This window comes from Vespa mandarinia, chromosome 2 (assembly GCF_050613455.1).
Source record: "Vespa mandarinia isolate Hongniang chromosome 2, ASM5061345v1, whole genome shotgun sequence".
In the NCBI taxonomy this organism is placed as follows: Eukaryota; Metazoa; Arthropoda; class Insecta; order Hymenoptera; family Vespidae; genus Vespa; species Vespa mandarinia.
In genome coordinates this window covers 10619354-10644097 of record NC_140811.1, presented here as the reverse complement: position 1 = coordinate 10644097, position 24744 = coordinate 10619354, and the positions used below count along the sequence as shown (strand labels likewise).

The window sequence follows — 24744 nt, the reverse complement described above, 5'->3', positions numbered from 1 at the left end:
TTATGTCTCCAAGGTGGATAAATCTTGTATCTCTTCTGTTCCTTACAGCTCGTCTTAGAGCCATTTCTCACTCGCTCTCTCTCTCTCGCTCTCTCTCTCTCTCTCTCTCTCTCTCTCTCTCTCTCTCTCTCTCAATTCGTGTTTCGAGACTCGTAAATTAAATTGACCGATACTTTGTAGCCAGTTAAATTTTAGCTTTTATTTATTACTCCTTCCACTCACTATTGATCTCCTTTCTTTTTCTTTTCCTTTCTTTTTCTCTTTTGTTCTTTCTTCTTCAAGAAAGCAGTTTCTACGAATGACAGATAATTTCTTTTTTCCCCATCGTAAAAAAATCGGCCTTTTCGTTCGAGAAGGGAGGAAGCCTCCTCCGAGACTTCGAGTTAGTTTTCTCCGTCTTTCGTTTTATTAACCTTCGCTCGATTAGTCGATGTTCTGGTATTTTCGTGTGGCCTGTCTTTCCATCCGGTCTTCCGAGACTACCGTCGGACGATCCACGTCCTATTTACGTCGAGTAATCGCGGCTGAGCAACGACTTCGATTAGGCTAAGTGACGAGACGAGATTAAAGTCTCCGTCTTTTTCCTCGGGAGTATTCTTTGAAACACAAAAGCTTTCATGTACTCATTTCTTTTGTGAATGAGTATATATTTCCTACGGATATATTTTACAGGCACATAATTTTATTATACTTGTCCAGGTACAATCGTTATTTTACAAGTGAACAAAAAATTTAAGTTTGAAGCAAGAGTGCAACGCCAGCTAAAGTCCACTTAGCAGGCTTATCCTTGGTCTTAAGATTAAAAGTCCAAACATAAGTAGGCCCACGTGTACGAGTTTTGTAAACTGGACACTCGTACATATTTCTCAAATCTTGTTTGTCCTGTGTAATCGCTCGCACATTTATAACCGGCATTATAGGAAACAATTCTTTCGACTTGGAATCGATTATGATCCCACTCTGAATATCCCACCTGGCCCCTTCCATAAAAATTCCATGGATGTATGCGCCATCTCTCGGAGCTGACGTAAATTCCTCTTTGTTCTTCTTTGTCACATCACAATGAAGGCACATTTTATCTAACGGTAACTCTTGTCTCCTGGCCGTCGATTGCATGATCGCTGTCAATAATGATTGGGGATTGAAGAAGCCCGCAAGCCAAACCGAGGCTGGTAACTAAACAAGAATTACAAGGTTTTTTCATAAATTACTCGAAAGTATTACGCGATAATATTCAAAGGAAAAAGCACGTTATATTTTCTCTTACAATAAAGTCGGTAGACCAGCTTTCCAATTCTCTCAACCTTAACAATAAGTCGACAAACCAACTCGTAAGACCCAACAAAGAAGGATAGGCTCTTATCGTCCAAACGGGTGGAACTTGATCGAGAAACAAAGCGTTCTCCAGATCCTCCATGTCTGATGTAATCGTCAGTTCACCCTTCAATCCTAAATCCAGCTCACGTAGCGACCGTTTGATCTCGCTCGTCAAATAATTCATCCTCTCGCACTCTTGGAAGGCGACTATCACGTAAGGTGTACGCTCTTCAACCTTCCCCATTATTTCAGACATGTTGAATTCTTCCGGTAATTTCTCTATTATTTCGTCTAACATTTGTTTCACCTGTTAAAACATCATTTGATTAGTTAGAATATTTAAATAAATAGTATTATCGATGTACCTTATCTTCTCTAGTTACTGTTTGTCCTCCAGAATTGCCGGCATCTCTAGGCTGCATTTCAAATACAGTTTTAAATAAATTTTCAGCCGTCATCGTTAGAAAACCTATCTCAGCATTTGGGTGTAATCCATACAAGTATGGAGATTCTGGAGGTATAACTTCGTCTATGTAAGCGTGATAACCAGCCAAATCCATGTTGGGTGGTGCTGGAAAACCTTTAAAAGAAATGAGTTGATTGAATTGAAAGCAGTAGATTTCGTATAACAAAATAAAAAACATTTTACCTGGTGCTAAATGTAATTCTCCATCGACTAGATCTGGTTGTAGAAATTCTTCGAGATAAGAAACGCAAAGTCTTCTATCCCAATCATCCGTTATGTGTCCACCATACATGATTTCACCAAAAAGATACCTTTAAGTATGAAATGAATTCTTAATGAAATTGACTTTTTTTCGACAGAACTTTATTTCGAGAGTGGTTTTCATAAAGTACCAACCTTAGATCCTCCCAAGGTACCTTTGGACTTGCTTCCAAGTAATTATAGAGTACGCTAACACTAATATTCAAGTCGCCAACATTGAAAGGGTAGATCTTGTTCCATCCTTGAGGACCAAACTTTCGTCGTTCAGCTACTACAGCGTGAAAGTAACAGAGAGAGAACAAAATAGCTTTGAATTCTGCTTCCTTGGTGCACATCTCTAGAGTCTCTTGGGTAAAATTATCTAAGGCTTTGTGTAAATTTGCCTGCATGCCAGTCGGTGGTTCGTTCGTGATTTTGATAGACGATTCTAGGATACCCTGAGGAATTATATGGCCGGAAGGCGAACCTGCTGGTTCGGCGCTCATAAAAACTCTATAATCTTCGTGAGAGCCATCAGCGGTTGTTTCTAATTTCTTTTCTAACAAGGGTAGCCATTTCTTAACTAGATGTATATTCTGTAGTATCACCCAATGACCATTCTTAGCTGCTATATCCATGGCTTGTTCGGCTACGGTCTCCTGACCTTGACCAAGAGAAACGTTATGGAAATTTTGATTATCCGATGTGAATTTTAATCGTTGACCGAGATCTTCCACATCCTGAAATAATACAGGAGGGTATAAATAAGATTGGTAGACAATTACTTAGGAACATATTGAAAAAGTTACTTTACCTTGAGAGGATTGACGCCCGGTGAGAGAATAAAAAATATAGGAGTACTAGGACTAGCTTCTTCGAAAGATTTCACAAACTCCACTGTCCTCCCTTCAGTATATCTTGGACCGAGTTTCTCCTCGATAAAAGCGGTAATAGCGTAAGTCATTCGGTCGGGCCGAAGAGCTCTCAACATGCATAGCCTTTGTATCGCTGTTTTATTTTTCCACTCCTGAGGAAATTTCTCTCGTTCTGGATAATCACACTCAACGAATTTTTTCCAACGCTTCATTGAACCCTCTATGTCTCTATCCAAGTTACTGTAACGAGGTATTATTTAAAATATTCTAATTTAAGTTATTCTATTCCCTTATCTAGTCCTATTTCTTCACTCACCGAAATTCTTCTCTAGTAGCGAGGCTTCTAATTCCACCCCAACTGGTATTGGTGAGAAAATCAACGGGAGATGTAACGTGAGGAGTTATGGGAAATCTTAAAAGGAAGTCGAGCTCGCCGGGAGTAACTTCATCACGAGCCAAGAGAATTTGAAAAGCCATTTGACAAGTAAAGATCAATTTGTCGCATTCGAAGAGTCCTCTTGTGGTATACATGAAAACCGAGTAAGTTATACAGTCTATGAGATTTTGAACTCTACCATTAACGTTGGCTGCAGGCTCGGCTTTTGAAATAGCATTTTGAAATACTACGCTGAAAGCCTTCAACGAGAACTGGTAGATTGGATTTATGGTGTTCAAATCATTTAAAATGAAATACAGCAAGGAAGCTCTGGCTGCGGCTGGTCGATAAAGTTCACGAGCAGCATCGATTTCTCGACTAGTTCCACGAGCTTCGGTAACCCTAGACTCTATTTCTGCAGCTGTCCTCTTCGTGGTCTCTAAATTCTCAACCAGTGACGTGTCCTCCAAGACATTGCTACCAGCCGATGACAATCTACGATAATAAAATGCGATTGTAGCCAAAGCAATGGATAAAAAATTATGGATATAAGCATAAACTACCTTGAGAGAAGAGAATCTTCCAAGCTATTCAGTGTAATTTTAAAATCATTTTGCTGTCTTGTTAGCTCCGCTTTAAGTTCCTCTAGATCGGGTCTTTCAGCTTTCACGACTTCTGCAAGCAGCTGATCTTCAAGGCCATCTCTCGTCACAGTGAAGTTGATTAATGTCGTCTGAGCTTGCATTTCTGGTTTATAGTGAGGATTCGCCAGCTTTGTATGAAGTATCAGTCGGAAGTTAGAATTATATTCCACCTCTTTATCGCCTATCTTAATGGCCCGACCTTTTTTTATCAGATTTCGTCCTAACAACGTGTCCAACACAGGATCAACACTTTCACCAATGTTTTCGAGAAGTACCGTGGAGCCAGCGACCAAAGAATTCTCGATCACTTCGAGATAACCTCGTTGGCCTGATCTAATGACTCGTAACTCGTCACCGTATTTTTCTTTAATCCATTTGATCCCTTGAAGCTGCGTTAATGACAAGCATATTAATTATTACTCGTTAGTTCGATGGATAATTATTGGATTACCTGTGGATCTATCATTAGTGGCCAACGATCCGAGCTAATTAGAATGGTAGCATTTTCTGTTGACATTCTGTCGTTTGGTAAGCCCTCGTTATTCCACTTTGCGATTTGCGTGTCATCTGTCAATAATGATAGAGGATCCAGTCCTTCGGTAATTGGTACGGAAGGTTCCAGGTTTCGTAAAAATGGTAACCACTGCTTATTCAACAAATCTTGACGGAATTGTTTTGTAAAGCAACCAACATATGATATAAATGCTGTTACTAAAAGAACATCTCCTGGTAGGGTGGATGCTTGCTGCATGAAACTAATATTTTTTAACGCTTATAATTTTTAACGTCTTATTTTATTTACGTTTGATGTTTATTAGTTTTTTTACCTTGCTACAGACTCAGCCCAACGAACATTCTCAGATGCTAAGCCACCTACTAGTCTATTTGCAAGTGCAATCGTTGCATTAGTTGCATCTGCTTCCTGTTGACATTTCAATTTTTCTGACGTCGCTTGTTCAAAGTCTGCAGTTAATTTGGCTAACTGTTCTTCCAAAGACTATTAGAACAGAAAAAATGAGATCCTTGAAAAATCAAAGCCATTTTGTTTGATAATCAGACCACTCACAGCAACTTTTCGTTTAATGACTGACAATTTGTCTTGTGCAGCAGCCAACTCAGCGTTCGCTTGGGCGAGTGCCTTCCTCTTAGGTTCAACATCACAAAAAACTTCATAAAACTTGATGATATTGATCACCCAAGCGCACAAGCCAGCAGCAGCAGCAGATTTCGATCTCACGAATTCTGGCTCGAATTCCGAGTCCTTCAGATATGGTTGTATCGCTTTTATAACTTCTGGATGGATGTTTTCCTTTTCATAATTAATTAAAGCATCGAGAAAAGAGTCGACTTTCGCCATGACGATCTAGGTATGTACAAGAAAGTTAATATCGAAAAATGTTCAAAGAATTTTATAGCGCGATACCTTCGCTGCTTTCCAGCTTCTATCTTTCGGAACTTTTCCATTTGGTGCAAGCAAAACCATTACAGCCGCTGTCACGTTTGTCACGGCACCAGGTGGCGAACCGAACGACTTCAATTCGGTGAGATTCGCTTTATTTAATGTATTCAAAGCTTCTTGGGCTGCCAATAAAGCCGGCTCGGCTTTCATTAAATCCACCTCGCAATCCTTTTGCTTCTTCGATACTTCCTCGGCTATTATAGCTACTTTAGATTCTTCCTCGTCGGCTATAAAATTTATTGAGATTTTTATGTGTCCTGTTTCCGTTTAGTTAAAATAATCACCTAGCGCTTTTTCTGTTTGGACTTTTTCCGTTTCAACTCCGACAATGGCAATCAAAGCATCGGCAGCTTCGTTTTTTTGTTGTAACTCCATTTCCTGCATGGCCAACTTTTCTTTCAAGCTATCCACTTGCACTGCCGTCGATCTGAGCTTATCCAATCCATTTTCTAATCTCATGACGCGCGCACGAAGCTCGCTAGATTTGGTTTTCAAAAGTCTCGTATAAATACTGATCTGTTCCAAGAAAGATTTAGGAGTCGTGTAATTATAACGACGTTCACTAGCTAAATAGTGTCGACTAGCTATATTGACACTTGTATGAGCGTGGGCCATGAATTTTGCAACCGATTCCCTACATAAAATGTAATCTTATATGTACAAAAATACAGTAACAACTTTGTTGTTTAGTAAAAGACAATAAACCTGTAACTTTCTGAAAGTTCATTAAGTTCTTGCAGAAATCTCTTTGACACTGACATCAAAGCTTCTTGAGGCCATTCCTGAAACCAGTTGATCGCTGTACAGTTTACTATAGCCGGAAATTTTCGAGATCTGACTCTGAGTGTGGATCCAACAGGTGAGAAACATAAAACAATTCTTAATTGACGTCGTACACGATCGATAAAGAATTTCCAACAATTCTCGCGAGTGTCAAGCATGCCGGCTCCCTTGACTTCATTTCGTACGCCTATGATGATTTAAGAAAATCGAATGCTTTAAGCATCAACTTCGTCTATTGCAATTTATCAATGTAAACATATACCTGCTATTATATTTTCTATTTCATCTTCAGCGAAAAGATCGGGAACTTCACCAGATGCGAGCATGTCGTTAATTAGTACAAGAAATTGCTCGTTTGGTACTTGAGCATCAGTCATGAGAAAGACTATACCGAGATTTTTTATACCCGATTTCAAATATAGCGATGCGAGTTCCAACTTAAGATCGACGATGACGTAACCCTTCTTCAATTGAATCTGGAAGACTTCCAGTGAACTTATGAAGGCAGCCAAACGGGAAAGACTTTGTTTGCCAGAACCACCGACGCCAACCAGCAGTGCACTTCCTCTCGGCGATTCCAATATCCTGTTTATGCGACAAACATTCATCATGGCGTCCTCGAATAGTACTAAATTCATAGCAGCTACAAGATCGTTGTAACTGATCATGGCTTCGGATAGTAATCGATGTAACGTGGCCCAGTCTTTTATTGGCATATATTTTGGTTCACCAACTCCTCCTAAAGTATATTTCATTTCATGATCAAAATTATTCGGATTATTCCTAGTTATTTTAATAACAAAGAAAACCTGCAAAATGACAATAAATATTCGGCTTCTCCAAAATCGAACCCTCGTCAACTTCCTCTACATTCTTTTTCAAAATATCCAATTGCAATTTCGAGAAAGTTTCTATATCTTTTTCATCTATCAATTTGTCTCCGTAAACTCGGTGAGTCTCATGCATCCAGAGCCTTATTAAATCTATCGACGATTGCAAACACTCGTTACCACTAAACAACAAACCCTGGAAACAGTTGGAAATATCGCGGAGATTGAAAATATAATGAAACTTGACGGCTGTCGGTAAGAACATCTGTGCACAACGATGATGCAGTTGAATCGAGGCTTGAACGATATTGGAACAGAGTTCGGTAACACAAAGTGGAAATCTAAAAATAATGACAGATAAAAACAAAATACTGCATTTATATGGATTTACATAAAAAATATTCTCTTATCAGTCACCTATGTTCCACGTTAGCAAGATGCTGTGACAATATCGAGGCATAAATTGTTGTCAGAGATTCGGTATTAGGAAAACTAACGGCGAAAACAACAAAGTGTCTTTGCAATCTTGGATTGATCGTGAAAGATCCCGCCGTAGGATTCATGCAACTCACATATTGACAATTATGTATGTCTTTCAATGTTAGTTTCGTTCTGTCATACCAATGACCATAATCTAAATGTTGACGAATCAATGTGTGAGGTTGGACTGTACCGTAAGTATCAACTTCCGGCATATTCATATCATCGATGAAGTAGACCAAGTTTTTGTTTCCTGGTGGACCGTAATTCCTACCTGCCTTTTTCTCCAAGGACTTTTCCAGAATTTTTTGTAACATTTCCGATGTCGTATAAAAATTGAATGGTACGTTCGAAATTGCAAAATTTTCCGGCAGCTGTAAGAGTTTCTCGGAAACTAAAACGGTTTTTCCACAACCTGCAGAACCAACTAACATTACGGGATGTTTTTCAGGCATTAATAAATCCAGAAAATATTTTATTCTTATAGATTCAGACGTATAAACCAAAACGGCTTGTAAAGGCATCTCTGAATCTAGCTCAAACTTCGGAAGACGTTCGGTCCACAAAACGAAGTCTTTTGTCTCTGAATCGATGTAGTAATCGAAGACAGTGCCTTGTGAAGGGAATCTGATCTGTTTGAATTCGTTCACCCACCATTTGGTGAATTCTATTCGATAATCGATAGTCTGGTCTTGAAACATGGCCGAACCAAATGCCCAAACAGCTGCGAATACAAAGTAAAGCTCGTAATGATCTTTCAAAAAATCAGTTGCCGTTAATTCTGGCTTTAGAAGACAATTGAGTAAATGGCATAACATTTCTACGTGAGCCATATCAGCTATAGGTGTAATCTTTTTAAATCTGCTCCGTAAAGTTTCCAAACACGTAGGAATGTATTTGTCAAAGAGCATTACCAAATTAGATTTTTCAACAGGATTGCTTCTCTTCTCGACCCAGCTAGTAACATATGGATTCCAGCCTAAATCTTGCGGATTTATATATAAGATGCCAGCTCGTGATACAGTGGCAGGAGTAGCCGTTCTAAGATTCGATATTTCGAAGAGCAGTCTCATAGCTGGCGTCAACGCTATTCTTTCGTTGCTTGCCAATGTAAGAATTTTATTATCGTCCATAACAGTGTTCAAAGATTCGATCCACATTGGATCGATATCACCGTCTAGCAAAATCCACTTAGGATTATCGCCTCCCAAATTAGCTTGTTCTCGCATGATCACAGAAAAGAGACCATCTTTCCATTCGCGAGTCGCCGGATTGATAATACCGAATAATTCGTCGTTGGTCACAGCTTTTGGATTCAAGTCATTATAAATTGGCTTTCTCTTAATATTTTGATACGTTCTAAACAAGGTCTTCCATACTTGAGTCTTCCCAGATCCAGCAGAGCCTACTATAAATACGGAATGTCTTACTTCGAGCAATTCCTCTAACTGTACAACCTTCAGAATAAAACCGTCCTCTGGTTGCAATGAAACATCGGTAGCAGCTTGTTTAACCATCTTTTCAAACTCGACGTCTCGCTTTCTGGGTACGTCCAAGGCCGGAAAAAGATCTGCGATCAAGCCCATGAAGACAGGTAGATCATCCGAGACTACCTTAGGAATATTAAAGTCTCTTAGCGCTCTCATGAGAACTTCTTCTTCGGGTCTACCAGGATCACCTCTTTTTAAACTTCCTGCCACTACGAGAACGGACTTTATCGCCCTCAGTCCCCAATCGTAATGATCTTGTTTCGATAACAATTCCTTACACAAAGTATAGAGTGTGATAAATTTTCTCGCGAGTACTCTTGCCTCCTGAAATCCCTCTGCTACCAGCATAATTTCGCAAATTAGTTCGAAATCGGGCACGACCATGGCGCAAGGTCGAAAAAGTGCCTTTAAATTCTCCGGTAATTCTGTACGACCAGCGTAACCAGGATTCATTGTTATGAATATTCCCACAGTCGGTTCCAATCCTATTATCTCACCCATGAAATTGAACTTTTCCTTTTTATTCCTGATGGCATCTTGGATCGATTTCACTTGCACAGCAACGACCGACAGTACCTCGACTGTAATTCGATTGAACTCATCGAAGCAGCCCCAAGCACCCGTTTGCGCCAGTCCTTTGTATATGTTTCCACAGGATTTGTAATCCATTTGTTCGGAACAATTGAAGACATAGACCATAATTCCAAGAGCTCTACCAAGATCCTTCGTCGTTTCTGTTTTACCCGTACCAGCTGGACCGGCTGGTCCACCGCCCATGATCAAGTGTAACGATTGTGTTAAAGTTATATAGCATCTATCGGTCAGTGGTGTGATGACTAACCTAAATGATCGATAAAAAAATAATTTCATAATAATAATCGAAGATTTCAAAAAAGTTTTTTCGATGTATCTTATCTTGCATCTTACCGAGGAGTATTTCCTAGATACTCGTGAGAATATTTAAACTGAGCATCGCAAATATTGGCAAAGCAATCCTTCTCTTTTTCATCCCAACGATGCCGCAATTGACTTTGCCACTGAAAAGCTTGAGCGGTTTCTACCTTCGACTGAACCAACTTTGTTACAACGTCTCTGGAGTGCACGTCTATTGTACAGATCGTCATAACTTTTTGTCTCTCTTGTTTCGTAAGTTCTCCAATTAATAACGTTATTAGAGTACTTAACTGAGAGATCTGCTTCTTTAAGTAATCCTTTATTGCGTTATCGTAACCTTCCTCCAATCGAGCGAAAGCTAAATTAACTTCGGTTGTCCACCAGATCTGTGTACCACAGAGAGAAACTTGAGCTGGGTAATCAAAAAGCCACTGCTCTCGCGGTTTTTCCTCGTAAGCAATAACGGCTTCACTGAAATAATACCGAATGGAAACCCTCATAGAAAGTTGAAGTCGATTCAGCCAAACCTCGACCGGTCCATCGCAAATCATCTTGTAATTACAAAATTTCACATATTCTCCGTCCTTCGCGAATATTCCTTAAAAAACAGATTTATCTCTTACTTAAATTGAATTATATATTTAATTGAAAATCATATTCTCTAGATTCACCTAAAACACGTTTAGTCGTTTGCTCATTTGAATTGTCGAATTTCAGTCGAGCCATCGAATCAAACAACTTTGTCAAATGTCTCGCTACAATTTCCGGCTGACTTCCATTGGACAATATGTCCAATAAATCACTCGAGGATACAAAGTAAAATCGAGGAAAAGCTAAACGTTTCGCTTCCAAATACTCGGCCAAAGCTTTCTCACACAGGACAAGCTCCTTTTGGAGTAAATCCAAAGCAGCTACCAAACCATCTTTATTTGTTGCTTCGATCACGTTCGGTGTCTTCGCCATTTCTGTCGTCATCTCTTTGAATTTTTTATCTATTTTGTTAAATCTTTCAGCATCTATGGGCAATTGACGACGAATATCCTCGGAAGACATGAAGATACTTTCTAAATGCATCCAAGTTCGTTGAACTTCGAACCAAACTGTGGTTACTTGATCCGCGATGCTTAACTTGTTTTGCCAAGCTGAAACCTCTTCCAAGAAATGCGCAATGAACTTGGATGTGATTAGATTTTGTAATTGAACCTGAAAAGAATTTCTCGAAACTCGATAAAGTCTCTTTAAAGCTGATGTTCTTAAACCAAAGTTAAGTAACACCTGCCTGATTTTCTTCTAAAGTTTCGATCAATTCTTCGCTCGCTCTGATCAAGGTTGCACCCGTTCTAACGTGAATCTCTTTCTCAAATTCCATTTTCGACCATGTGACATTCAATTCTCGCATATACTTCTCCATCGACATTTCTTTTACTGCTTTATCGACGATATTCTTCACTTCTTCTTCGCATTCATGAAGATTCAATTCGAGTAAATCGGCCAACTTTGTTGATTCATCCATTACGAAACGTACCTACACAGTGGAATCTTGTCTAACGTCAGTTCGGAATAAAATCTATCTTTTATATCTCCATTTCAGGAAAGAAAGGATCAAGACTAATCAAGTGCATTTCAAGAGCAGTGAAATTATAGAAATGTGTATCATGAATAGAGTCTCATGAAAAACTATAATGAATTTATTCAGAAAATGTACAATGATACTTTACAATGATTGTTATGATTATGATGTTAAATTTATTTAGAGAAATGCAACGATTTATAAAAATATATATTAAAAATTAATTAAGCCATTAAAGTGCCTTAAAATAGTTTGAAAAAATGATGATATGTCTGATATTATGGCGTTAAAACACATATTGAAAAGAGATTTCATACAATAATTAAAAAATATATTGTATGGTGCACTTTATATACAGTGAACTTACGGTCATCTCTGGAGTCATGTAGCCCAATTTCTGTAACATCGACAGCGTATATACAGCAGTGCAACTAATTCTAATATATATTAATGCAACGTTTGCGATTAGAAGTTTGCGAGTATCGGTATAAAAAAATATCATAAATTTCTTAAAATATAGACAATTTTTTAATAATGATCTCTTAATTTTACTTATCCCAGGAATGAAATGTTTATCAGATACGTAACGGCAATACCTTCGTACTGTTCATCAATTGATTCCAATGTCTTTCCCGAATCGCTGGATTTTGAAGTTCTCCAACTGCTCGTAATGATGTTAACATATTTTTTACGGTTCCTTCGAGCAATATATAAGTATCCCATTGACGCATTTCTTTATCTAAAGCTAATTAAGTAAAAAATATTATTAATTTCATTTTAATTTTTAATAAAAAACGATAAATAGATTCCAAGTATTAATTATTAACTATTAACCTCGTATTTCTTTGGCAAATTTTTTACACTCGATGTCCATATTCTCTACATCGATTTTCCTCCAAGGAGTAGTTTTCCATCCGTCTATACTACTCAATACGATATTTACGTAATCCCACAATTGCTTAAGCATCTTCAATTCCTTTCTACATTGTTTCAATTGCTTGAATTCCGGCACACTCACCTCGAACAACGAGGCTGACTCCTGTATGTCTTTCATTTGACACTCCAACATGTGTATTTCTTTATGAGCTTCGTCCAGCAATTCGTACGGATTTTGACATTCAAATTTGAAGAAATCATAACGCCTGAATGCCTCGCGATAAAGTATTATCGTTGTGTCAAATGCAGAAATGCGACCACGGATTCTGGAAACCTCGCCTATGGACGACATTTCGCTTAAAAAACGTTTGCAATCCGAAAAAGAAAGATTTAAGAAAGTTAGTGAAAGTTTTACGAACTCGCTTGCAAAGGGGCAACCTGTTGTTTCACCATAAGGGCCAATTTTTTCGTGTTGGCCCATTGTTCTGGGAGTTCTTGAAGTAATACATTCACTTCCTCGGGAATGTCTTGATCGTAAAACTTGAGTAACTCGACGGTCTCTTCCAGGGGTTGGAACATTTCATCCGTCGTAGGTTGTCTCTCTTTAACTTGCATCAAATATCCCATAATACTGACAAGTCCCAGATAATCTCCAGGCTGTACTTGCTGCAATAATCCTTCGTCCGCTCGTCTAGACAGATATTAAGTACTTTTCATTAAATTCATATTTTAATAATGAGGACGTACATCATGTTACTTTTTTAATACCTTATAAACGCTCCGAGATCCGATAGACTACTAGTAACATGATCAACCATATGTGTCTTGAACATACTTGACCATTTACAAACAATATTTAGGACTGACTGTCTGAAGGGTCGTAGGTCTACCCTGAACCAACCGCAAAATACTCTCGACAGATCCATTTCCTCGATCTCGAGATAAAGACCCTCGTAGAGATCGATTTGTTCGCGGAATTGCTCCTTCTTCGGCACAGACCGCACCGGACCCTTGGGATCCTGAGCGGCTATCATCTCCATTTCCTCTATCGTTAACTGTCGACTGTATTCGAGAAACTGTTGCATCACCACATCCCTATCTTCGAGCCAAAGATAAGCGTATCCTAATCTCAAACGATGAAAATTCATTTTCAGTAGAGTTAATGATTATCGTTTGATAATTATTTCTCCAAGTTTTAATCACGATACCTTCAAAAGTTCCACAAAAATCGGTCGCCTCATCTATTGCGGTAGCTAAACTTTCTAAAATTTCATTCTTCATTCCTTTAACATCGGAATCGTTTTCCAATTCCTCGGCATATCCAATATAGTCAGCCTTCAATCGTGGAATCAGCGTGGCCATACCAATGATGTCGTTCAATAATCCAGCAGTAAGTTGCTCGAGACCATCAGGATCGTCGGGCTCCAACGAAGGCACATAATAAAGATCGGGTTCTCTTAGTTCCAATTTAGCTTCTAGAAGTGGTTCGTTTTGAACGCTTGAGTCCATATTATCTGCCAGGTAACCAAGACTACAGCCAACGGTTTTGCGAAGTGACTCTATCACAATGTCGTCGACATATTTTACGTACTCCTTCCAAGCGTTTTCCTTCTCAACATCGGTAATTTGAAACAGCTTCTTATTTTCTTCTAACAACGAATGTATTTGCTCAGCAGCTTTCTTCACGTCAGTATAACGTTTCGAGACTCTTTCCTGTCTCTCGTCTAAACAAAGCAACATATCCTTGCGACAATCCTTTCTTTCGAAAAGAGGCATTTTTGTCCAAGGCTCCAAAATTAATTTAATCTTGTCCACATTCGTTTGAGAAGCTCTCACACGCTTCCAAAGTTCGTTTACAAGCTCTTCCAATTTCACAATGTATTCTGAAAGTCCATCCGATCGCCAACAGAGCTCGAACTCACCTCGGAATATCATAGAATTGATTTCTGCTAATTCTGATTCGATCAAATCGTGTTCGACGCTTCTTGTCGATCTACGAGTGTCATTGTAAGAGTCGATGGTCGCGGTAAGTAATGTACGGAATTTTCTAAAGGTCTCCGCTTTTTCGGACACCTGATACATTATTTATTAAATAGATATATATTACAATGTATAAATTTTAACATGCTTATTGATTACGATAAACAAACATCTACCTCTAAAGCTTCCTGAGGAATATCCGAACGAGACATATGTTTTAAGTAGTTTACTTCCTTCAAAATAGCTAAAATATCGGGATCGAAATTCAATCGTAAAACAGAATGTCGATCCCTGATCATTAAGTTACAATCTAAACCAGCATCTACTGTCTTTGGAACGGCTTCCGCCCACTCTACGAAGAGATTTTCTTCTTTTTCAGAAAAAATATTCATAAGTCTTTCATAACGTTCGATTATAGCGATTCCCTCTTCCGTATTAATAATACTAAAAGTAAAATTATTATCTTATGCAAAGCTAGATTTAACGATTAAACTCGATTCTACATACGGATTTAGCATGGCCTTAAAATTTTGAATAGGAAGTTCAATTCGTTGTCTAAGCATACTGGTGAACGTTAAAGCAGCTGTTAAAGGAGGAAGATCAGTTAGAGCTCCTTTGGTGCCACGATTGAATAAAGCTTCAACGACGTTCAACTCGATATTAAGAAGTTCCAAAATTCTCGAATACCGATCGCTAAATTGTTTATGTATCATCGGCCTATCTAACACCGATCCTGCGATATTGATCAGCTAAAATCATTTTTTAAATATCAATTTATAAATGCTTCAACTATTTAACTATTATAATAAAATGATTTCGTACTTTAAACACACTTTCGAGATTACCACAGTCATCGAAAGATTGACACAATATGGCAGCCAGTTTATTATCCAAATCGGTAATGGATAGATTAAATTTCGCACAGTCTAGGGCAAAAGTTTCATCGTCCGGCTCGAGAACATCGTTAGCTCGTACCGTAAAGGAAAGAAAGAGCTGTTGGAATTCCTTGAAAATACCGATGATTCTATTACTAAGCGATCGACCGAGAATACCACCGATCTCGATTTTCTCGAGCTTGGAAAATTCTAAGACGGTATCGAAGAGCCACTCTATATCCGCCAAACGTTTGAGAAATGCGTCGAGACGTATGAAAACGACGCCAGAAGTGAAAGACCAAGGTAGTGCTTCAGGCTTCATACCGGGTATGTTTCTTCTTGCCTCGAACTGACGTTTAAATTCTTCCAGAATATCTGAAAGGGTAAAATATATATCGTATTGGCTTTAAATATCTTGTTGAACCATACCTTGCGATATCTGTACGCGTTGAAGTGCCTCATCCACGTCACTCTGAAAAATTGACGTAGGATCGAGAAATTTTTGAGCCTCTTGTATCAATAAATTACATATTTGCCGTAACATGATGATTAGTTTCGAGGAACTTTGATAATATTTCGAATGTGCCCACGTTAATCCCAAGGAATGGATCAGAACCGCCATTAAGGGTTTCGTCTCGGAGAAATCCGTCTCTTCTATAGCCTTGAAACATTTCTCCAACGGCATTAGATACAAGGATATATCTTTTGCTTCCTCCAAGGAAGCCACAACGTTTTCCGAGAGCGTTCGAAAGCATGGAAAATAAGCACTCTCGGTTTTCTCTAAAATCGTCGCCATCTTCCTTACTTTATCCTCCTGAAGCTGATCGTAAATGTACCTAGAAAAATAATATGCTATCGTAATTTTCATGATTTTTCCTTTCCTTTTTTGATCTCTACTTCTCTTCCACCTTAAATTCGCCAGTTTGACGGACCAATATTCTAGTTCAGCATTCGGCGTTGGTTGTTGACCGTTCTCAAAAGCGGCGCTTGATTCGTGAGTGACAACGTCATTCACCAAATAAGCCCACTTTATCACTACACCCTCGATGGCGCTCTTCAGATACAAATCGACCGCCTGTGGTCCTACCGTCGAGACCAATCTCTCAACTTCTGTCACCTTCTCTAAGCCGGCTGGCATTGGTAGAACTGTCCTGCCATTCACTTGACCTTTCACCTGATCATCTCAAGGAAGTCATTTTAATCATGCCCGCGAAATTTATCGCATATCATATCAAATGAAAATTTTCATTATGCATTTAGAAGTGCAACGTGAAAGCTTACCTGATACAAAGTGCCTCTAAGAGAGTGTACGTGCCTAGAGATATCCTGTATCGCTACATCCGGTAGATCCTTATGATTCTTTGGATTACTCAGAAGTGGCGCGAAGACGTTATCGATCAAAGTAGCCAATTGATCAACCACACGATGAGAGAGATCACCAATTATTAATATCGATGAGTAAGCACCTTCTTCTTTTGGTAATGGTGCTTTAATCGTTTTCACGATATAAAGACCTACGATTGAGAATTCACTCAATCTAAGAGTCCATGAAATACTATATATCGTATGTTCTTACTTTTACCGTCTCTCTCACCTTTCATTCTTTGACACGGTATTGGAAAAGAAGTGGATGCTACCAGCTGAACATTTGGTGTCAATACAACAAAGAGAGCCATTGGTAATGGATTGTTCAGAAAATCGAACACAGCGGTCCTGTATTCTTTGGTCAATAATAATTTTCCCCATTTTTCCGGTTTTAATTTAAGAGATTTTTGTACAAATTTACCGATATACTCGAGACGAAAATCCGTTGGTGTGTCCGGTGTAGCCATTTCTTCTATCAAAATGAATAAAGTCTCTCTTTTAATAATTAATATTCATAACTTGTTAGGGTTGAATTTTCATAAATTCCAATAATATTCCGTCAAAGCTTTGCAAGCAGGTCAGGAAACCAGGTACGGACTGAACCTGGTACGGTTGCCACTACTATTGGCAACGATCGTGTCTTTGAAGAAGGCTCGCTCGCTTATTGGCGAGCCTATTGTCACGGAACGCACGATATGTCCTGAAACGCGGCTGACATTGCACGCGATCCGTCCTCTTTATCCTTTCCTTATTTCTACTCGTGAAGAAGCCTACGTAGTCGTTACGGAACCTCGAGATGAGAAAACTTCTCTAGAGAATTTTGACGAAGGTTCCGCTGAATTGATTTATACGAAATTGGGGAATCGGAAGTAGTAAGTGTACTTTACAAAATTTATTAATCAATTATTAAAATTATCATCGGCGATAACAAAAGGAACTTTTTTGAAAGTATTTTATGATCTTCATTTTTTTTCAAATTTGTACAGAAAAGGAATTCGTAAAACGTTCAATATCGACGATCGAATAATTCCAAGAATTAATATAGCTAAGCGTTTTGACTGATTAATCTATATAATTTCCTAAAAATGCTGGTAGATGTTTTTTATAAATGTTTTAAATCGATGCCCTCTTTCAGTGTAATAAGTAACTGACTATAAAAAAACTTAGTCGAGGTTAAATATCAACTGGCCTTTATAAATTCCCAAAAGCGGAAAGAAGGAATGACCCAAAAGGTCAATCTTTTTCATCTTATTATATGTGAAAAAAATCGCAATTTATTGAAATGAAATAATAATACTTCTGTAACTACTCGATATTTCTTATTATAATTATTTTTTTCAAACGTATTCCTTCTTAATATGCAAAATTTTTAATATATAAAATATTTGTACATTTATTACATTTACATGAATATAAAGTAAGCATGATAGAATGGATACTTTTCATTTCGCATATTTTAATCTTTAGTCATATAAAAAAAAATCAAGCAAATGCATTCTCCATCCTTGGTTCTTTTATATAGAATTATTTTTTATTTACAAATATCTTGTGTCCCTTTCTATGAAGCAGAATTCATCATCAAAGATACGAATAAAAAACAATAATCGAGAGATAGAAAAAGTTGAAACACCTCTCTTTTTTGTAATGTCGAAAAAAAAAAAATTCAGGATAGATATGGACGATATCTTTATCAATTACTTTGATTTATTTTCTTTAATTACAGACATTTGATTAATCATCATGAAATAATATCCTCTATGATTCGATAAAAAAACATGTCCAGCCACCGTTCCAATCTTTTATTGCGTGCCTCTTTCCCTTGCGTTTCATTGTTCTGATTATTCTTCCATTTTTTAGAATAACAAAACAAGCTTATGGATTACCAGTGCTGCATGCAAAACTGATAATTCTACATTCTCCTCGATTCCTGATTCGCTTCCTTTTCTATGGCAAAACGCTTTCCGCGCCCTTTTTTGTAGCAACGCGACGTGAAAATTGATGACAGAGAATCTCGCGCGGTTTCACGACCATTTTACTTTCGACTTTTCCTAGCAACTGAATAATGTGCCCTCCGTGCAACCTCCAAAGTGATTTCTTATTTAGGGAGCTTTTCAGCCCAACGTCATTTTTCACGGACGCCTTCGTCGATCCGACGTCGCGATACCACCGACGCCTTTGAAACGTCTTCCTCTTCCTCCCTTTTTCTTTTTCGCGAGGAGAAAAAATATCCGGCTTCTTCGTAATCGCAAAGAACCCAAACTCGACGTAAAAGAATGTTCATTTGAATAAATTAATTTATTGGTTTAGGATCATTATTAATTATCTAATTAGTTATACATGAAGATCAGTCCTAAAGATAAACATCACTTCATAGTTTCTCGATAATATTGTTTGTCATCTATCTGTAAGAAATTTTGTTAAACTCTTTTATTCCCGCAATATACTTGCACATAACAAAGCATTTTTATTGCCTAAAAAAGAGGTCTAAGAAGTTTCTTGTACCGAAGTTTCTCAATTGTTTTTAAAGATACTGTTCGTTAATTTGATAGATTAAATCAATAGTACTAACTTACACACTCACAACCATTATCTGAACTTTTGTTTTTGGTATTTAACTCGTGAATGATTCAAAATTCCTTGGAAGTGCTCGTAAGCTCGTTAGACCGCGTCCAATCGGAAAATCTTGATTGACAGAAATAAACTAAGAGAAAATAAAAATCGACGCCAGGCGGCGTCGTCTATAAATTCGACACTCTAGTCGAATGAAAATATTGAAGCACTCAGAAGACAAAAAGAGATAGATAGATAGATAGATAGATAGATAGAAAGAGAGAGAAAGAGAGAGAGAGAAATACATCTGCCAAATATAACGCATCGAAACTTTTCAGAAAGGTTTAAAAGGGGAAGGGAAAAACTGTCACTTCGTGAATACATACTCGTCACGCTTATACACGCTTCAGGCTGACAAACGACATTATGATAATCTCCAGATGTATGTTGGCTCTCCCAACATTTCTCCGTTTCGAAAAAATTCCTTAGTGAGAGACGTACACAGTTGGAATATACTAGAATTCTTAAATTTCGCTATGTCTTCCAAATCGTCCAGTTCTACTCAAAGATAGATAAGAAAAAAGAAGAGCCAGAGCACAGATCCACCGGGCACTTCGGAGTCCGCAATTTCAAAGAATAAATTCGACGAAGCGTGAGATCGAATTGGCTCCTCGCCAGGTACGTTTCCTAACGAACATTTCCCTAATAAAATCAGAACCCTATCTGGAGCGACCTCGACGCGTTAGGATTCCTTATGATCATCAGGATTAGGAATCTGTATAAAAAAGAGAAAGAAAATAAGGACGAATAAAATAGTTAGAGAAAGAGAGAGCACATATGAGGCACTTTAGCATTTATAATTCAAGACACGCTTTTTGCGGCTAGAGAAACGCAAGAGAGAATTCACAATACGTACTATTCTGTGTTACTAATTTAGACGCTAAGGGCGTCGCGCTCCGGCAACAGAATTTATTATTTTAATTATGCTAGTATTTCCAAGGTATTCCCTTCGTCTTTGTGGACGAAGAATGAGTTAGACTTTTGTCGGAGAAGACATTACTAAATTGCGTGACGATACTTTGGTCCTCGATGCTATTAAACGGTCGCCATAGCATTTCTGCGGCTTCCTGTTTTATGAGCTTAATTTTCTTAGTTCGTGACATCCAAGTTTATAGTGACTGGTATATGTACAAATGCTGTACGTGTCTCGTATTCAGTGCCTTTTAAATTTTAATGGCCATACATTCATTCTTTTGACTCTAAATATAGTCCTCTCTATTAATTAGTTTTACTAGTGTTCGACTCATTCATTCGACTTTACAGATCTTTTTTATTTATTAATTAACGTTACTATAGCTAAACCTAGGTGTACCATCAATTCCAATTAATATTTCGATCAAGACCCGATCGTTCGTTATTCCACGAACGTAAAGACCACCGGAGGGTTTCTTCCGCGCAGTAATTCTTATCCTTCTAATAGAGTTAATCTCCGGACACGATCCCTCTTTTTCTCTCTCTCTCTCTCTCTCTCTCTCTCTCTCTCTCTTTCTGCCTATCTATCTATCTATCTATCTATTTATCTATCTCTCTCTGATCCTCCCTAAAGGAAAGAATTTTGTCAAAATCGACAAATCCACATTTTGACTCGTCGCTAATTTTCCCAGAAAATACACTATCGGCATGAGAAATAAGTTTTAGGAAAGTCCTTTTTTTCTTCTTTTTCGTATTCGAAAAAAATCAGCGTCTCTTGTACCTTAAGAAAAAAAGAGGAATAAGAAGAAAATAGAGACAACATCTACTAGCGTCTCTTATTCCTAAGAATAGAACAGATATGAGAAGAAAATAGAGAAGGAAAATTCAACGCAAGAAAATTCTACCCGAGGCTAGAGAAATTTCCTTTTCTCTTGACGTGCGCGCGCACACGCAAGCTGACTTCAACCACTTTCTCTTGTAATGCCCTTGGCGTGTGTCTGGGAAATTGTCCAAGTTAAGCTGCAGCAAGCTCTCCATTTTCGCCCTCTCCAGAAGCTCTCAACAGGTTACCTGGGTTCTCTTCTTCTTTCTCGAAAGTCTATTCTTTATTTCTTTCTTCCCCCAAAGCAAACTTTTCGTTATCTTTTCCTCTCTCTCTCTCTCTCTCTCTTTTTCTCTCTCTCTCTTTAACTCGACGTTTGCTTGTTACGAATAAAGCGGAGAATGGACAGTAAATGACTCTCGTGGATTCACAACACCCTTCTTTTTCCCCGTCTAACATTCGAGAGATTGGTTTTTAACGTTTTCCGCGTAGGTGTTTAACTGCTTCCATTACTTTCTCTTTTTCATCAATTGTGACAAATATAAATCGATTCGTTTTGTATGTCAGAAAAATAATTCATTTGAATTGGACTTCCTAATAAAACACTTACCTATCGTGTTCTTTTCGTCAGCCTCGTTCTCTTCCTTTTCGATTTCCTCTTGCGACGACTCGCAAGAATCCATCATTGATTGTAAGAGCTTCTCCAATTCCCCCTTTTTCTCGTCACATGGATGATTCTGCCAAGTTGGCACTGGCTCGCTGTCCTCCTCAGACTTCTCAGCCTCAAACTTCGCCGAATCGAGAACGCTCCCGATACCCTCGGAATCCGACATTCTTGCTTCTACAGCTTGTTTCTCGCGAAGGATCTTGAAAATTCGACGACTAGGCGTCTCTTGAATCCTAAAAGGAAAAGAAAGGAATAGGAAAATTGTGACATTTAAGGTTTACATCGATTTGTTTTAACATCACTTTCAAAGAATCATGTATCAAGAAAAATAATAAAATCATTGAATAACATAGGCTTAGATTTTGTTTATTTATTACTCAGAGATTTCTACGGAAACTTGATTTTTTTTAATATTACATAAAAAGATAATTGCGGGTGTATACTTTAATCAAACATTTGTATATATATATATATATATATATATATATATATATATATACATATACACACGCATACATATTTATAAATGAAAGAACACCTCCTCGAAGATAATGCCAAACGCTCTTCCATCTAGCCGATTTTCTGCCACCTGAGACCTTGTGCAATATTCTCGCTTATTGCGAGGGAAGGGAAGAAGAATAAAGAGAGACAGAGAATGACGTACGACGTAGATACAAAGACACGTTCGTCTATAAAGTTATGTAAAGAATGAGAGAAGAAAGAAAGGAGAAACTTCTCTAAAGTGTAGACACGTAAAATGGAACCATACGCATTCATATCAGCTTACTTTACGAGCGTGGCAGTCCTCGCATTGAAAGTTCCTTGATATTCGGATATTATCCTAGAGCTGTGCACGGCATTCTTTTTTCTTTCTCCGATTTCTCTTTCTTTCTCGATATGCAAGAAGATTTTCGATCTCGCTGACGTCGACATATCGTCTATTATTCTCTTTCTCACTCTCTCTCTCTCTCCTTTCTTTCTTTCGTTTCTCCTTTACTTTCTCCTCTTCTCCCTAAGCTCGCTTTGTCTCCAAGTCCTCTTACTGCGATGGCAGGATGGATTTTCGTCATATCGCGACGTTAGAGTGCCGAAAAGAGGGGAATACTCAAAGCTCGTTCGAGTTTTGACGAGGGTAGAAGAGAGAGAGAGGGAGACAGAAAGAGGGAGAGAGAGAAAGAACAGAAATATCCGATCTACTAGGTGGCAAGAATGTTGGTTGGCAGAAAAGGTAAAAAAAGAGAAAAAGAGGAAAAGAGAAGATCCATAAATTCTTAAGAAAAAATAAAGTAAGGACTCTCTCGAGCGAGTCAGCTCTGAGAGTATCCCATCCTATTTTCCTATCCAACTCGCTTTTTTCTTGGATAATGTATAAAAGATAACGAGTCGTCGATGATACAAAAGTTTATGGATTCTACGGGTGTGGTCGAAGGCAAACACTTCCTAGCAACGGCCGTGTTGCTTCGTGATCACATCTACCTGGACATGTTCCAAACTTTGTTTCCTTGAGCGAAAACAATTCGAGAAAATTTTTGTTAATACAAATATTGAGTTCAAAGTTGGAAAAAGCATGCGTAAAATCGTATAGATTTTGACTCGTTCGTATAGACAACATAAATGACTCGTGAAAAATCGTTAATGTTCTCGAAATTTGTATGTATTTTAAATTTTGTTCGAAGAATTTATACTTACCATGTTTCTCGTTTTCTTTTCTTCAAAAATTTTAATATTATCCTATAATGAAGGTGCGCTCGTTATCGTGCAACTATTCGCGTTGATCTTTGCACCTTGTGAGGTTTGTCACAAATGTGAAAAACGTTGTGGCGCCACTTACTATAGTTCCAACAAGTACATCGATGAAATTTCTCATCAAACAGAAAATTCATAAGTAGAGCAAGTAGACCTTTGTCATAAACGATTTAATAGAATGTAATTAAAGAAATATCATTTAGGAGAAAAACTCGCGGCCCAACGACTTCAAGTAGGTACGTATACATCATAAAATATCATAGGGAGCGTCTATGCATAATTCATTACTTTGTTAGGAAAAATATCTTTTGAAAGAGCGGAAGAAAGAGAAAGGAAGAGAGTTTTTCAAGCATAGCATGACGCGACACGCTCGAGATTGTGCACCGAGAATTTCTCGATTTCCTCTTATTTCTCTCATTTCTCAATTTTCTTTCTTTCCTCTTTTCATTCCTTTTGCGAAAAGAACGTCGCCGCTGCGACGAATCACGGCCAACCTCTTTCTCTATCCTTCTTACACACCCTCTTCAGCTCTCGATATACGCCGTTAAGCCGAGTAATTTCGTACATGGAATCGCATTATCAGCGAAACATTTCGGGGTCGACTTTATGGTGCTGCCACCGCCGCCGCCTTCAGATACGCCTGGCAATAATTCAACTACAGCCATGCCGGTCCTACGAGGGAAGGCTAATTCTCACCCACTGTTCTCTCGAGGAGATAATAGATCATGGAGATTAAAGGATTCTCGAGATGCCAGCTTTCTCCAACTCCCACGGTACGAAGTATTAAGTACGGACGATTAAAAGCCTTCTTTTTTTCCCCTCGGCAAAACAAGCATCCGTTTACATGTCAAACTTTTCAACGGCTAACTAACTTAATATCAGGACGTGTCGTTCAAAGCTTAAAATCCATTCAAGTCATCTTAAATTTCGTTCGATTACGATATTAATTAATTCCTCCGCGATCATGGAAGAGATACCGTTTATAGTTACGATTGAAGATTACGAGTACATTTCTTTCTCTTATTTTTCCATTTTCTTTCAAATTGACTCTACTAAAATTCGTACGTATTTCTTTTAATAGTTATACCGACGTAACTTTACCAACCCCTGACAATAATAACAGTAACAATAATGGGAAGAGAGACGTGGAAGATATGAATATGTATCGGATACATCTGTTGCCTTGTAGCCCTTTGGGGTGTTATGAGAGGAGAAAGGGTGTGGCGAGAACGGTGTAATATCGGTCGCAGACTCCTTTCGGCGAAACGTGCTAGAACTTAACAACCAAAGACTAATTTGAAGCCAGTCGACGAGCCGAAAAAAATATTATCTTTTTATCTTTTCAGCAATATCTTTTTCTGTTATTAAGTTCTAGAATTCTGTCGTCGCCAACATTGATGCTGACCAAAGCAGCGCAAAGAACAAAGAAAGAAACTATTGAAAAGAGATTTTATTGGCTGGCTGCA

At 38.2% G+C, this 24744-nt stretch overlaps 1 protein-coding gene across 1 annotated transcript; it reads right to left on the bottom strand.

The window, feature by feature from the left end:
- Positions 1–732: 732 nt before the first annotated feature.
- On the bottom strand, positions 733–23943 carry Dhc93AB (Dynein heavy chain at 93AB). The gene is made up of 34 exons (XM_035872292.2): positions 23819–23943; positions 21476–21765; positions 16750–16992; positions 16437–16669; positions 16064–16329; positions 15585–15991; positions 15103–15530; positions 14788–15029; positions 14457–14724; positions 13509–14373; positions 13069–13423; positions 12720–12991; positions 12259–12639; positions 12021–12169; positions 11134–11379; positions 10526–11057; positions 9888–10452; positions 7408–9801; positions 6970–7331; positions 6423–6899; positions 6083–6347; positions 5662–6011; positions 5342–5604; positions 4985–5281; positions 4746–4915; positions 4370–4673; positions 3838–4307; positions 3215–3769; positions 2838–3138; positions 2180–2763; positions 1967–2094; positions 1683–1897; positions 1268–1624; positions 733–1176 (listed from the first exon to the last, which is right to left on the bottom strand). The coding sequence occupies exons 1-34, from the start codon at positions 23941–23943 to the stop codon at positions 733–735; spliced, it is 13803 nt and encodes a 4600-aa protein (XP_035728185.2).
- Between the last annotated feature and the right edge of the window lie 801 nt (positions 23944–24744).